The sequence below is a fragment of the Amblyomma mixtum genome, chromosome 1 (assembly GCF_055824585.1).
Source record: "Amblyomma mixtum isolate Tamu chromosome 1, ASM5582458v1, whole genome shotgun sequence".
NCBI classification, from domain to species: domain Eukaryota; kingdom Metazoa; phylum Arthropoda; class Arachnida; order Ixodida; family Ixodidae; genus Amblyomma; species Amblyomma mixtum.
The window spans coordinates 268326396-268342665 of NC_143012.1; the positions used below are offsets into that span (position 1 = coordinate 268326396).

Consider the following 16270-nt stretch of genomic DNA (forward strand, 5'->3'; position numbering starts at 1 on the left):
GCATGGAAAATGAGAAATGATGCAGACTGCCGGCACAAAACTTGTTTCGTTGGTTTTTATATTTATTAGTAGTTTTCTCGCCTTCTTCTGCCGCCATGCTTCGGGAATCGCGCTTGAGGTGTGATTCTCTTCTTGAAGGGATTTATTTTAATTTATCAGAACGTATTCTAACCCTGGAAGCAAATATTATAGCTTACAACCTATTGAAACAAAGCAAAGTTTGTTACCGGAAGGTGCAATAATGCCTTGAAATAGCGCAAGCCGGTGTAGGAAGTTTAAATAAGGGGGAAATTTTATTTGCTGAAAAAAAAAAGAAAATGTGCTGGTGAGGTCAGCGAAAGCAGTGGTTCTTAGGTCTGCTTCTTTTCTCTGTGGAAGGTGACATGAAAAAAAGATTTATAGCGAATGACAATGCAAGTAATAGGAAGGGTGTAGATATGTGCAGCCACATGGTGGATCTGACAAAAATATCGAATGGAGACTTGCGCTGCGTAAGAACGCCAACACAGCTCGGATCATCTGGGGAGCATTGTCAGAGTTAAGCCGAGAGCAATTTACGATGTTATATCTCAATGGCCTGCTATCCAGATGCGCCAAAGAAGCAGCCAACGCCAGCTATCCGCGCGCACACAGGGTCCAAACAGCAATCATGCACTGCTTTGTTGCGATAATGTCGTTAGAAGAGTCACCTACTCTACAACAATGCAGAAGGTATGCGTGGTGTTACGGCTGAGGACCGACCTCCAGCATGAGTGGATTTTTACGGGGGCACTTTCGTGAGCTGGCGGACGAGTCAGGAAGGAGACCTCGGGGCGTCGTCGATTCCAGGCGGAGTCGCGGTGGCGGCGGCGACGGCAGAAAGCGTCCCTTCCCTGAGTTCCAGGAACGAGGGTTACGTGCCCAGCTCACAGACAAACAATTTCGGCTGGGCGTTCACAATATAAGTTTTTAGCATACGGGATATGTAGCAGCGCAGACATATACCGGTTTACTGGACGCCGGCTGGACACGCTCAGTTGCCCCGGCTGCCCTCACCCATGTCATCTTAGAACAACGGTTAACCCTGATATCTTGGTCAAAAAGTGGACCGAGTCAAGACGGGGCTGCCCTTATTGGGGTGTAGCACCGTCACTGTACTATTGCGATAAAAAGTTTACTGGACAAGTGTTATGAGAAAGTTTATTGTAGTTTTGCCTCGCGACCCAGTCTCGTGGTAGTATTACCAACGGATAGAGTATGCACATCCCCTCCCACCTTGACACATTTAACGGTATTGAAACTATGTGACTGCACCGAAATAAAATGTTTGCGCATATTCGCGTCCCGTAAACTTCTGATCGCGATAGTACCTGCAGAGAGATTGTCATGCTCCCGAAAGCTGTTTCTTGGCACCAAAACAGTTGCGAGAGCGCGCAGGGCACACCTTCTGCTGCGGGAGAGTCGACAAGGCCACGAGCGGCGTCCTGATTGGACACTAGTCAAATAGCTGTATCCCCGAGGTAGGACAGCAGACCGTATAAAACCAGCCGGATGGCACATGGCAGGCTGTCGGATGGTTGGTAGAACTGCTGAAAATATGTAAAATTAACTGCATAGTCTTCTTCATAACTCCTGCTGTTCTCGCTATTCCGTCCCAGGTCTCCTCGTTTCTGATCCGAACCAGTCCTCGCCACATGGACCACAACAGCGGCCTGGTCATGTTCCCCGCGGTTTCCAAAGCGTTTTGTGGTGATTAATCCGTGAGAAGACGACCACTAGTAGGAAAGCAGTTGTAATTCGACTACAGCTGTGGCTTCGTGAAAAAAAGGCGTATGGTCCGCTGAGGTTTGTTGGAGGCCCGCCGAGTGAGGGCCTGTCGAGAGACTAGTTTCATCGTGCCGCGCTCCTTATTGTGCCAGGCGTCAGGCAGTCGACATTTGCTTGCAGCTGAACAAAAAAAAAAACGTATTCAAGAGCACTCTGTCATATTCGACGGACATGTCGGATGGCCTCACTCAGTACCGAAAGCACTGCATAAACAGCAGATGCTAAGGGTAAGGGGGAAGAGGAGCGTTCGTGGGGACTTGTCGTCGGGAATTGTTCGTGGGGAATTGTCGAGTTGAACGGTGAGCTTGGGTGAAATATCCCGTCACTGAAAAAGAAAACAGGACAGAGGCAAGCCGAAAGGCTGAGGTTGACGCATCCACATTGGCTGGAGGGAAGCAACCTCACCAGATCGGAGCATTCCCATTGGCTTGGCGAAATGACGTCAGCAGACCGGAAGTAAAGTCGCATCCGCTAAAAGCATCAACAACGGCTTATGCTATCGTATTGCAAAGACAAAATGCAATTATGTGTCCGTTTGTTTACTATTATGACTTTTTTGGGCAGTGGCCTCGAAAATGGCGTTCCAAAGATATGGCGAATGGTTACTGGCAGAGGAGGGTTGAAAACACATGCAGGAGCGAAAACAGACAGTATATAAGAAAGACAAGTAGAATTGGCAGAGCTATTAAAGCTAATAAATAAGCGAAAAATAAAAGACATAAGGAGGTTTAATACGGAGAGAATCGAGCATGCTTTAAGGAGCGGAGGTAGATTAAAAGTTGTCTAGAAGAAACTGGTGAAGAGAAAACTAGGCATAGGCAAGATTACATGCGTACATTAAGATACAAAGAGAGCAATGTCATTAGGAATATGAATAAGATAGTTAAAGTAGCCGAAGAGTCCTGCACAAATCCATAGAGTAGCCAGTGTAATCAGGACGTTAAGGAGAGAGACAGTCGAGCACAGCAATAGGGCATCCCGCCTGTAAAGAAAAAGGACGTAATGAAAGCCCTAAGAGCAATGCAAAGGGGGAAAACAGCTGGTGGGGATCAGGTAACAGCAGATCTCTTGAAGTACTGAGCGGAGATTGCTTTAGAAAAACTAGCCACCTTCTATGCACAACGCCTTATGACCTAGAGCGTACCGGAAGCATGGAGGAACACTAAAATTATCCTATTTAATACGAAAGGAGACGTAAAGGACTTGAAAAAATTACAGGCCGATCAGCTGAATGTCCGTGCAAGGTAGTACGTACTAAGGTGAGCGCTAATTGAGTCAGGATAACCTGCGACTTCAATCGACCAAATGATTGTGACTGAACAACAGGCCATACATATACTATCAGTCAGGTGATAGCGAAATGTGCAGAATATAATCAACCCCTATATATAGGCTTCTTAAAATACGCGAAAACATTTGTTTCAGTCGAAACCTCAACAGTCATGCAGGCGCTGCGCAATCAGGGTGTAGACGGGCCTTATCATCGAGGAAAGAAAGCAAAGGAGAGATCGTTTTTGGAGGCTAGTTGGTGTATTACTCGAATAGGTTTTAAGTGCAGAAGAACCGCACAGGAAAGAACGAATCCCCATGCTGCCAAAAATGCATCGTTGGTCATACAACCACAAAATCAGCCTTCTGTCCTGTCAACTTCGTTCCTTACTGTGCTGTTCGTCTGCGCCTGAAACCAATTCCAGTAAAGGAGATCCCCTCGCTATCCGAGCTGCAGGGCAAAAAATGGCGCAAGACAAAGCTAAGAAGACATTGGACTACTTGACAGGCTCTAATTTCACCATGCATGCCACTCTCATGCATTCTTCACGCAGTGAACTTTGTTAGCCCATTTGTCGGAGAGAGAGAGAGAGAGAGAGAGAGAGAGAGAGAGAGAGAGAGAGAGACTTTAATGAATAAAGGAGAGGTCTGCCTGGTTATACGCAAAGTAGCATGCCAGCAATTTTTAAACGCCGGTAAATTCTGTTTTTTTTTTTCACTAAAGGGTTTCTCTCTCCCTCTCTCAAAGACAAAGGTAAGCTTCGTTGGTGACAATAATGATACTGATGGTTTCGTTACAGGTTGTGAGTAGGAATATCCAGCAATGAACAAAAATATATGATATTTCCAGTTCTTTCGTAAACATTCCAAATATCACGGGTAAAAAAGGTCGATTCGCATTTTCTGAGTATGTTCCGATGTAATAATGCCCCCTTATACCGCCAGGAGTTGTTGGGCGCGCAACTGTTTGTCTTCAATCTGTTTTTTATTTTTGCCCTTACATGCGCACTTCTCACTGCGTTCATTTTTCGTCTGTCGAAACTTATTATTAACTTCCCGTCATTTTCAAGTGACATATTCTGCGGTTACATGCATTACTGCACATTTTTTTTATAAGCAATGGGTAGAGTGTGAAGCTAGCATAACGGCATCAAGACTGCTCAAATGGCAAATATCCGCGGCCACAAGGGAACACCAGCTGGGGATACGTGACAGACTGAAAAGTGCGACTCCGTTTGGAAAATCGAAGTTCTTGTCTTGCGGGAATAATGGGATTCGTCGTATACGCGTCCCGAAACGCAGTTGATATTTATCTCGCGACCAACTTTCCGTGTTCAACAATAGAGGCGCGAACGTAACTGCACGGGGCTGATTCTCCGCTCGTGGAGTTTGTCTCCTTGACCAAATTCGAGGTACCATGAGCAAGGAGGTTCATCAGAGCATTACTGAAATGGTTATGGTTTCATAGGCACGCAAGGATCCGAGATTTGGATAAGTGTTTCGGCAGAATTACGTCCCAAAGCGCTCATCTACGCTTGTGAAAAGAAAAGGATGTTGCACTTTGTGGAGTGGCCAAGCCAGTCTGCTGCGATTATTTCAATTGCATAGCGCGTTTCCAGAGGTTTAGAAAAGCTAGCAGCGCCGAGAAGAAAGTAAAGTAGCTGCTTCAAAAGTGGGGAAACCTAGGCTAGACGTTCGCTGACATCTTCCTGAACTCAATGCATGGGCGGTGGCAAGCAGTGAACGGCGGAAAATGCTTGCGTGGGGGCGCATTGACGCATTAGGTTATATTGAAAAGGCATTCTTGAAATTGTTGCTTGGTTCCGTTACAAAAACAAATATTACAGCCGATACTTTCACGCAGCTCAGAAAGCAGTTGTTCAAGAAATTTGCTGTGGGAAGAAATTGAGGCTTAATATGTTGACGGGCATTGGTTGTTATTGTGTAAAAAGTATGACATTGTTATACTACGAACTGTGCGCGCAAGAATTAATAAATTAGAAGTTACATTCAGAAAGTTGAAATATCAAATGCTTTTGTTCAGTACTATATGTTGAGTGTTTAATATTTTATGGGAACACACAGCTACTCTTGGAGATGATGGGTCTTGATAACCTTAATTTTGGTTAAAACAAAAGAGTGGATCATATGAGCGTTGCTTTTTTGCCGGCAATATCCGCGTAGCAACAAATATTCCTGCTATTGCAACCGATGGCAAGAGAACACCAGAGTTGAAAATGGTACTCTATGTTTCGCATCCACAGACGTGTCTGAATGCGGTTCTTCTAGCAGGTGATATTTATTTTATTCCACGTACTTTACTAAGCACGTGCTACCTATAGCACAACGGTACGCACATGAGCTAGCCTTTTTTGTTGAGGCATGCTGTGTAGTGAGGAATTTTTTATTTCATTATTTCTCAATCTTTTTCCCAGTCAAAAAGGGCTCTTTAGATGAATCCCTAGGTGAAAAAACGAAGGAAACAAAAAAAAAACAAAACATATGATAAATATGTCACCTCTGGAGAGACAGACAAGCGGCCTCATTGTCTTTATCAGCAGTTACCTTCTATCTCATGATAAGTAGAGCGACGACCGGAATTTTGGCAGCCGCAAGGCACAAGTTCCTCCTTTGAAGCATATTGCAGCGCAGACAGCTTGGACAAGTGGCCACTGAAAATGATAAGTTGAACAGACAGCCCCAGACGTAACACGCCATCGCAGGTGTGTAAGTGCTCCTATGCCGCATATTCACCCACTGAGCAAGAGGATTACTGGCGATGAGACAAAGAACATGAAGCAAGATAAAAAAAGGCGGAACCTAGTCGTGCACGTGGGGCTCACGAAGAATGACCTTATGGTACTTTCCAGGTGTATTGCACTGAAACCTCGCAGCCAACCGCATCACTCAATTTGTCGAGCTCTCGAATGAGTTCCTCTTTCGACGTAGTTTCCCTGCTATTGCATAGATATGCGTGCGCAACGAAAAAAAAAAGCTGATGTTAACACTGGAGTGGATCCCCAGACATTCGTAGCTGGTGATGACACGCGAAGTGCAGCAACATATTTGTGTACTGTGTTCGCGGAAGTCTTAGCCAACCGGGTCTGGCGTGGAGACTGCCTACCCTGCTGGCCTTCAGCGTTCTCTATCTTACGTAGATGATATGTCGCCATACAACACGAGACAAAAATTCACCAAAAGCGTCAGTTTTCATTTTTACATTACTCCAGACTGTGTCCTGTTGCACGGCGTACCTACTGCTGCTGCCTTGTAGAGAACAAGTGCTAGTGAACATGCAAAGGCATCTTTTTGCCTCGCCTCCCGATCGTTAATGGAGACAAATGAAATGAAATAAAAAAAAGAACCTTGATAAAAATTTTCCAAAGGTCGAAGAACGGCAACGATTTGGATTTGGATATGTGGCTTTCTTTTTTTATCGGGCGGTCCTTACGGAGAAACCTCCGAAAGTGTCCTAGCCTATTTTGTAGTTTTCCTCTTCTTCATGGAGATTTCTCTCCACAATGCCAATGGACGTTTTGTTGTTTCCACCGCACCAGCCACGGCATCTGTCCCTCCAATATCCGCTGACTCAATGGCAGCCGAATTGCCATCCAGTGGCCGGAGCGGCGAGAAACCAAGGGCCGGCGCAAAAAGGGTGCCAACCGGATGTTTTGGCTGAAGCACCGAACAGGTCAGAACTCCTTGTTCAGCATTCTCTTCCCCTTGTTGACACATCACACACGTCACGTCCGCTTCGGCTGTGTTTTGACCCCTATATTTAGCCCACAAAAGACTTGTCCGTAGCCCCCCAGCGCGCGCCTCGAAAAGCAGTGCACTTCCTACGGAGTTATCGTCGAATTTGTCCTGCTTGATCTCCGTCTTCCAAGCGCAATACGTACTGAGGGCTGGCTTATTCACCGCGGTCATCTTCCAACGCTGCGTCTCGGCTGCTGACACCCTCGCTCTCAGCTGACCTCTGCTCAGGCTTGTTCCCGTCAGGTCGCACAGAGCTGGGAGGGGGACATCAAACTTGGTCGCTAAAGCGCAGACTCTTTTAACTCATCTTGTGGACAGTCCTGAGTATAGAAGGTAGCGCTGGACTCGATTCACCCAGCGCTTTCGACCCAGGACCCACGACAGGATTTCAAAACCCAGCTTCGCCACTGCCTCTCGTGCCTGGAACGCGGACCATCCAACGTTGCCCTGTACCGCTTCGTTGGGTGTCGATCGGCGGGCGCCTAGTGCTTGTCTGCCCACCTCTCGTTGCCGTTGCTCTAAAAACTCTCGGGTAGCAGACAGCACCGCATTGCCAAAAGTGAGCCGAGGTACCATTACCGCCTTCCATAGGCCTCTAACCACCTGCATGCGGCTGAAAGCCCACAACGCACGTGCCTTCAGTACACGCTGGCCTCTCAGAGCCTTCTCAGGTACCCGTTTTTCATGGGCGACGAGGTAATCTCCGCCAGCGTTGAGCTGCACGCCAAGGCAGGTACGACGACACCGATGAGATCACCCTATCCTGCAGTGTAAATGCTTGCCCAACGTCCCGCGTTTCGGGAGACCCCCAGGTCATTACTGCGCTCTTGTGAGCGCTGAACCGGAGTCCCAGCTGTCCGGCTCGCAAGCTGCACACGTCTAGGAGCCTTGGAGTTCCTCCCCTGAGTCCGCCACCAGCACTATATCGTCGGCGTAAAGCAGGGCAGGGAGCTTTTGAGACTGGACCACGCCTTCAACCATGTATGACAGGTCGAAACCTGCTCCGCATGTCCCCAGGTCACACTCCAGGTCACTCAGCATTAGCATGAATAGAAGCGGGGACAGAGGGCATCCGTGCTTCAAACCACGTTTTATAGCAATCGGCTCTGATTGAAGGATCGAATAATCGGCTCGATTAAAGGTTGCCAGAGCTCTAAAAATATTTTCTAGTACGCGAAAAAGAGCAACGTACGTCTTTATCGAGGCGTCGGCGTAACATATGCATAATAAACATATTTACTCGCTCATCGATGTTGTTTACTTGTCCACATTGTCATCTGCTGCATTCGCGCGGCAATGCTGTGATCGAGCAGGCCCGCATTACCATATGCATTGCAATGGTGCTACCGTTCTGTCTATAGTGCTTATAGGTTGTTTTTGAAAAGATAAACGTCTAATTTTGAACTCTGTATACCGGGTGTTCGCGGCAAGGCTAAGTAATTTTTAAAAATAATCTTTTTAATAATGAATCATAATTGACCCTAATAGTGCTCTAAAGTACATCTGAAAATGGCACAGGAAATTAAACTGTATACCAAAACACGAGAGGGCTGCGAACTAAAGGGAAGCTCTCTTCGCGAATGCACACGAATGTGAGTATGACATCATGTGCCCGACGGAAACGTGGCTAAATTAATCATGTTCAAGTGCGTCTTATTTCTCAGATGAGTGCACTGTTTTCAGGGCCGATAGGGTGTATTCTGACAAGATTAAATACAGGGGCGGAGTTCTGATAGCCTGCCGTTCTGTGCTAAATGCATTTAGGAGACCAGACCTAGAGACATACGAAGAATGTGTGCGGTTGGAAATTCCAACGTGTGACAAATCGCATTATCTAGTCGGCTGTTACTGCTTTCCACCAAATTCTGCTCCTAACGTTTTTAACGATCATTTTTGGATATTGGGGAAAAAATTGATTTTTCGAAGTACAAGGTTCAAGTCTACGGAGACTTTGATCTTCCTAAGGTCGATTGGTCCACTGGTTTGGTCACTAGTGACTGCACAGCAACTCGAGAAAAAGCCGAATGTTTAATTGATTTTAGTAATTTCTATGGTTTATATCAATTTAATACACTGAAGAACTGTGCTGGAAACATTTTAGACCTAATTCTATCTAATGTGCCTCTTTTTGGCGTGCAAGCGGTGCGCGATCCTCTTGTTCTGGTAGACAAATATCATTGCCCGTTTACCTTGTCGTTCTTCTTGCCTTTTCGTGCAGTGCGTGAGATGGTGCCAAAAAAATTTAGATACGCGTATGGCAATTACCTTAGGCTGTACAATGATCTTCTGGCCTACGACTGGTCAGAATTGCTTGAGATTGAGGATGTAAACACAGGCGTTGAGCTACTTACATCAATTGTACAAGGTATAATGAAAAAATGTATACCTCGCCGTAAATCGAAGAAGTGTAGATTTCCTTGCTGGTTTTCGCACGATTTGAGACATTACTTGAAGAAAAAACAGAAGTATCACAAACTCTACGTGAAATCAGAAAGTGAATATTAGTACCAAAGATTTTCATTGTGCAGAAAAATTGTGAAAAAACTGATTGCACGTGAAGAAGCCGAGTACCACAAACTTCTTGAACAGAACTTTAAAAAGGAACCAAGCAGTTTTTGGGATTTTGTGCGCAAGCAAAGAAATGATAAGGTTAGTGCTGCTGTGATAAAGACGCGCGATGGCATCTGTTTTAAACATCAAAATGTGTGCCAAGCTTTTGCTGATCACTTCAGCTCTTTTTTTGTGCGCCATGATAACACAACTGCTGTTATCACTCCTGAAGACAGCGCTGACTGTTTAGCTTATGATATTGTCACCGAACATGAGGTTCTTTCGGCGATTCAGAAACTTAAGCCAAAATATTCAACAGGAACTGATGAAATTCCCAGCTTCATAATCAACGGATGCGCTGACATTTTTGGCCCTGTTTTGGCGCATTTGTTCAACTTATCGTTGCGAACTGGTGTTTTTCCTTCTCATTGGAAATTGTCAGTAGTTGTTCCTGTATTCAAGTCTGGCGATGCTTGTGACGTAAACAACTTTCGACCTGTGTCACTAATTTGTTCTTTTGCGAAAGTTTTTGAAATGATTATGTACGAACGCATGGCCTCATACTTCAAACAGAGGATCTCAATTCTGCAGCACGGTTTTTTGAAAGGTCGCTCTGTGGAAACTAATTTATGCAGCTTTCTTGATTATACTGGGCCACATGTATTTAATCGTGGTCAGGTAGATGCAATCTACTTTGACATGACTAAAGCTTTCGATATGGTTTCACATGAGGTACTTCTGATGAAGATGGAAACATACGGACTTTACCTCATGTACTGCAGGTGGCTCAAAAGCTACCTTGGCAGCCGCAGTAACATAGTACGATTTTCCGGCCGTGTGTACAACAAATTTCTATAATCTTTGGGAGTGCCTCAAGGCTCCAACGTAGGGCCGCTGTTGTTTTTAGTGTTTATTAATGATTTGCCGTTACATGTCAAGAACTCGAGAATTTTGCTCTTCGCGGATGATTTCAAATTATTCCGTAATATTGGAGATATTGAGGACTGTCGCCAATTGCAAGCTGACATTAACAATATTGAGAATTGGTGTTTGATGAATCGTTTAAAACTGAATAATAAGAACACTTCCGTCTTGTCTCTAACTAGGAAACGCGACACAGTTACGTTTGATTACACACTTTTGGCGGGTCAAGTTTCTCGTGTGGCCCATGTACGAGACCTTGGTGTTGTTGTTTATTCAAAGCTTGATTTTAGACTGCATGTACATTCAATTGTGTTACGCGCATTGAGGCATATTGGTCTTATCTGTAGACTAACAAAAAAATTTCGACGGCACGAATGTCTACGCACTCTATACTGTGCTCTTGTGAGACCGCGTCTTGAGTTCGCCTCAGTAGCCTGGAATAGCGTATCTGTCGCCTAGTGCACGAAAATTGAAAATGTCCAGCGTAAGTTCATACGCATCTATTATGATAGATATATTGGTCGCCGTCGTTTCTACAACTATGATTCTCTCTTGGCAGACCTCAATATGTGTACCCTTGGCGACAGGCGACGCATACGTGACATGCAGTTTCTGCAAAAAGTCGTGCGCGGTTTCATTAACTGTGGGACTTTACTGATGTCGCTGAATTTTCGAGTGCCGCATGCAAAAGCCGCAAAATGTTTTCGGCACATTTTATCCCGATTTGCACGCCATCTGTCCAATGACTCGTTTACAAATCTTGTATAACAAAACGTTTATTGACACTGACATATTTGCCTAATTGTTGTTTTCATGCCTGCTTTTAAATGTTTTCAAGTGGTCATTCTGATGTATCTGACCTAGTGTGCGCTCGTTTAGGGCCCTTGGCTGTTGAGGCACACTCAAATAAACATATCTATCTATCCATCTATTACTGCGCGATCTTAGCGGTGCCATTGGCGGACGTCATAAAACGGCTGAGATGAGTTGATTACTAGGGTAATTAAGTAAAACCCGGTAATTAACTTTTAAGTTTAGTAGTTAAGCGCTCGGTTGAAATTTGAGGATGGTAGAGGGCAATCAGGGCATCCAGTAATAAAGTACTAGGTGCGGTGGAGAAATTTACTTGCCCCTTACGCTATGGGGCAAGCGATTTCGGAGCCCGGGCAAATGAGATATTGACGTTCCTACAAGTATGCTTGACCAAAGGCGCGCACAGTGGAAGTGAATGTTCACAATGCTGCGTGGCTAGGCCAGCCCCACGTGAGATAACTAATAGAAAAATATCGATGTTTGTCCCCGTGACCCCCTTTGTTTCTGGTAACCTGTGGAATTTGGGAAACTGGGGAAATAACTAAGAACTCGGAGAAATCAAATTGATCGCACTGAAGATATTAATTAACGCAGCCAACAGGGTTTTGTTTCGATTAAGAATACTGGCGAAAATTATCTGTCTTTGCTCTAATGCAGCAGAAAAATACGTTACAGAGAAAACAAAGACACACTTCTAGACTTTCTGTTACAGTTTCTTTATTTATTTCGCTGCCGTAATGGTGTTATCCGCAGCGATCCTCAACGAGCAAAAGGCAGCAAGAAAAAGCAGGAAGTCGTGTTGCCGTGCAGCTCTGGGGTCACGATGAGTTCTTCAGGAACGCGGAAATATAAAGAGGTATGACAAAAAGTAAGAAAATCAGGAATGCAGAAAAATCACAAAGGAGCTAGAAAGAGGGAGTAGAGTAGAAGAAAAGTTGTAAAAAAAAAGAAAAGGGAGAAAAGAAAACGAAGAGTTCGGAGAGAAGTCACGAACCGAGCAGCACGCCGCTTAATACAGTCCAGAGGTAGCAGCTGCTGCTTTGTAGGCATGGACTGGGACAGAGTTGCGCAGAGTGGCCACCAGATCACGACTCGTCCTCTTCGAAGGACTCGGGCTCTATGCTTGTGTTGTTGCACACCACGGTGGCCGGGTTGTAGTGGCAGCGGGGACTGTCGACCAGGTAGGCGCGCGAGCAGTTGCCTCCCTGGCGGCCGTACAGGTCGATCTCGTTGTACACGAGGTTGTTCGATTCCTTACCCTCAAGGTTCTCCCGGCAGTCGCTGAACGCCTCGGCCACCTCTTGGGCCCGGCCGTCCCGCTGACATTCGTAGATGGCTTCGTAGTTGCCCTGGCAGTGGAAGTAGCTGTGGGCCAATGAGGAATAGGTGATATGGTGCGTTAGGCGGGGTTTTTCTAAATCTGTACGTGGGTTATCAGAAACATCCTAGCGGATGGCTCTGGGTTAATATCGCCCACATGGGGTTCTTTAACGTGCACTGACATCGCACAGCATTCGGTTGTCTTTTGAATTTCGACTCTGTCAAAATGCGACCGCCGCGTCCGGGATTTTATCTGCGACCATGTGCTGGGTCGCCGAACGTCGTAGCTATTGGGCCACAGTGACGGGTTTAAGTACAGCGGAGAAAAACACATCTAATGGTGCGAAGTTCACCGTGTGACAAGCCAGGGATTCTTGGACATCAGTTTTAATCGTGAGGTAACTGCTGAATATTGTAAGGTAGTAGTCACTTGTCACCACTACGTGACAATATTGAAGTTAATGATTCCATATTCCAATGCGCAGCAAAACCTTTCTTTTAAAGTTTGTCAGTCGCTAGCATCGGATATTTAAGACTGCCGTAGAAAACCATTGGAAAACGCTTTGACGAAAGCAAAGAGGCTCGTTGCACAAAAAACTCAGGAGAGCTATACGAATATAATGATTTCAGGAGTGGTACCTTACGATATATGAAAAAAACTGCGTTCATAAAAAACTTCCCGTTGAAAAACGAGCTCCTCCAGAATTTTTGGGTATGTTTGTGCTACCCGGCTACTACTCGGCTTTTTTTTTTTCTACAACTCGGCTTGTTCTTAACGTCCCCCACATGAGAGCGGCCCGAAGATGACTTCACGGGTACAAAAAGGAGGGCGGCCTAGTCGCTCCATCTCACCGGTATGATGGTTAGAGCTACTGTGGGGAAGTGATCACAATCTTAATTTGAGTGCTACGCACAAGTGAGATTGTACTTATGCAGAACTTAGCTTACTACAGTATTTGGGTTCTATAAGTCACACGAGTTCTTCTATGTGGACCCATATTCAGCCATTGCAAAGCAGCGCGCAAGGTAGAGACTAAGGAAGTGGGCGTGAAAATTGTTGTATCTCTTTAGATTGACTAACTAAACTACCTGTGCTTGTCATAATGTCTGCACCTTCGGACAGAATAATGCGTTCGATTGTGTGTCTGCATAGCGCCCATTTTGCGAATATTAAAAGCAAAAAAAAACAAAACAGATATAGCTTACGACGGGCAGCCAGCACAAGCAAGTTGAAAACGGACGCCTGGGGACGAAAAGCAAATCAACTCCATTTCATGAAAGTAAGATTCCCTAGGGGAACATTTAATTGTAAAAAATACGCTAATTATTGTATTCGAATTAAAAAAGCCTGCATTAAATGCGAATCGAAATCCCGCTCTACACACGCAGGGCTGTTTCATCCTCGGACTCGCATTCCACTTTACGAATGCCTACTACTGTCATTTAAGCCGGACACGTTTTTCTGTTGAAACTGCGGAAGAGCAGGATGCTGGACTAATTGGTGAAGAATTAGGAAAACTCCTTAGCGCCAACACGAGGAACAAAGAGAGCGCATTCTTTGTCTTTGTCGTGTATGTTTCCGTTAAGACGTTTTTTTTTTAATTATCTGACGGATTTCAATAAGCGCTTAAGTTCTCTAGCTTCATTTATTTGCATCCAAAACTCACAGTGCGGTCACGAATTTGTAACCCGAAGGATCCAGTGTTAGCTTAGATGTATACTAGAGTGAAGCCTCTAGACGTTAGCCCACCGCAGGAATGAGCTAGTGGTTAGCGCATCAGCATTGCATTCGGGAGGTGCTGCGTGGAAGGTGCTCAACTTTTAGGTGAGAGATGATGGTTTGGCTTAGTTTATTCGGGTTTAACGACCCAAAGCGACTCAAGCTATGAGGGACGCCGTAGTGAAGGGCTCCGGAAATTTCGACCACCTGGGGTTCGTTAACGTGCTCTGACAACGCACAGAACACGGGCCTCTAGAATTTTGCCCCCATCGAAATTCAGCCGCCGCGGCCGGGGTCGAACCCGCGTCTTTCAGGTCAGCAGCCGAGCGCCGTAAGTACTGAGCCCCCGCGGCGGGGCAGGTGAGAGATGAATTGTTACCAGTGGGTGTCTCGAGGTGAACCCACCGTAGGGTGCTTCCTTCGGGCCTGTATATATTCCAGGCCGACGCTACATTTTTGAGGAAGGAGCTAAGAACAGCTAACACGGTAAAGCATTTCTTTCTCGCTAAAGTTTTGCCAAGCTGCCCTGTCACAAATGTTGCCTCATTACCAGGACTGTCGTCATTTGGTCGGCCAGCTCCTCCAAACCTGCACAAAGACTTGATTTTGACGTCTGAAAAAGCGAAAATACCTCCATGCAAGAGTTTGGACCTATTTAAAAGAACTCTGGTTGGTCAACAGTCATCCCCGCAGTCCAACCGTTCCGAAATTCGCACTCTGCTTTGTCACCACAAACGGTTGAATTTGCTACAGTTCAGCAAGACGCAACCTATCCCGATGAAGTGTACTACAAATGAAATATAGCTTCTGGGATCTCAGTGATTGCAACCAGCTCTGAGAAAATCGATATCGTTTCTTGCACAGGCCGTACAAACTTGACGCATTCCAAATTTACCATATGAGGGCCGTATTAAAAAAGCGCACTTATTAGAATATTTCGCCGTCACAGGGCAACTGCCCGCGCTGCGGGCGCTGAAAAAAGCAACGGCGGGATCAGTAACCCCACGCTGCTAACTTCGCACAGAGCGGCACAAAAAGCGAAAATAGCTTTCAACGCGGTTCAAGCAGGCCGCGTACAATGACGATGAGAAACCTTAGCCGACGGTGTTAACCCGCTCTCGTCCGGAAAGCCATAGCTCTGAAATATAAAAGAGCAGCGCAGTGAGGTTTCATTTGTTGTTGTTTTTGATGAAGTGCTTGTGAAAGTTAACGGCAGGCACTTGCTTTCCCTCCTGATCATTGATAACATATACTCCCCTGAACTGCTTCATGTTCGGTGCTGGCGGGGAACAACACCAACACAGCTGTGCCGCACTTTTTAGATTATTTCACTTCCAACCTCGGTCGAAGCGAGGAGTAGGTCAAATGTCCAAACTTTAGTACCGTCATCATATGCATTATGAGCAGCGAAGCGGCAAGCATGGTAGGATTAAAGGCTTTGGTTCGGTTGAAAACGCTCTCAACCAAACTTCGCGGTTCAGTTGGACCGGCCTTTGAATTTTTGGTTATAATATGTTTAAAAAATAAGCTTTTATGGTGTACGTGTCGAACCATACTCACGCGTCGCAGTGCTGGCAGTACATAGATCGCCTGTAGTTGACGAAGAGCTTCCGAGCGGCGCAGTCGGCGTGTTGTTCTTGGAAGAAGCTCCGGCCGAACCTTCGCTGCAGGCAGCTCATGAAGTCGTCCCATTCTACGTGTGCCGTACAAATCGACTCGGCGGCGATGTAGAGCCCGACTAAGGCCACCAGCGATGCACGCATAATTGTCCTGGGAGAACAAACAACACATGAATGCAGCTTAGGCAGCCGAGATGCCGCAGGTTAAAACTAACGCCTACCATTCATCATTCTTTCCTCGAACCACAGCTGAGTGGAACGCCTTACCTATGAAGTAGCTGACATGCCCTCAGTTGAATCTTTTGTTACGGCCGTGTCATCTTATCTATGATGCAGCAAGTATTTCTTTACAACGCTTCTTGCTTTGCCGTCCGCCTTTCAAAGTGTATTGCTTCTTTATTTTTTTTTGTTTTTTTATTGTGCACATTCCTTCGTGGCTGATTGTCAATAGCATGTTTTCTTTCTTTGCCGCTGTTAAACTCACCTTAGCAAT

General features: G+C 45.7%; 1 protein-coding gene across 1 annotated transcript; it reads right to left on the reverse strand.

Moving 5' to 3' along the window:
* Positions 1 to 12165: 12165 nt before the first annotated feature.
* On the reverse strand, positions 12166 to 15928 carry LOC149371655 (uncharacterized). The gene is made up of 2 exons (XM_089585219.1): positions 15719 to 15928; positions 12166 to 12483 (listed from the first exon to the last, which is right to left on the reverse strand). Exons 1-2 carry the CDS (start codon positions 15919 to 15921, stop codon positions 12204 to 12206), a joined length of 483 nt encoding a protein of 160 aa, XP_089441345.1. The 5' UTR covers positions 15922 to 15928; the 3' UTR covers positions 12166 to 12203.
* Positions 15929 to 16270: the final 342 nt, after the last annotated feature.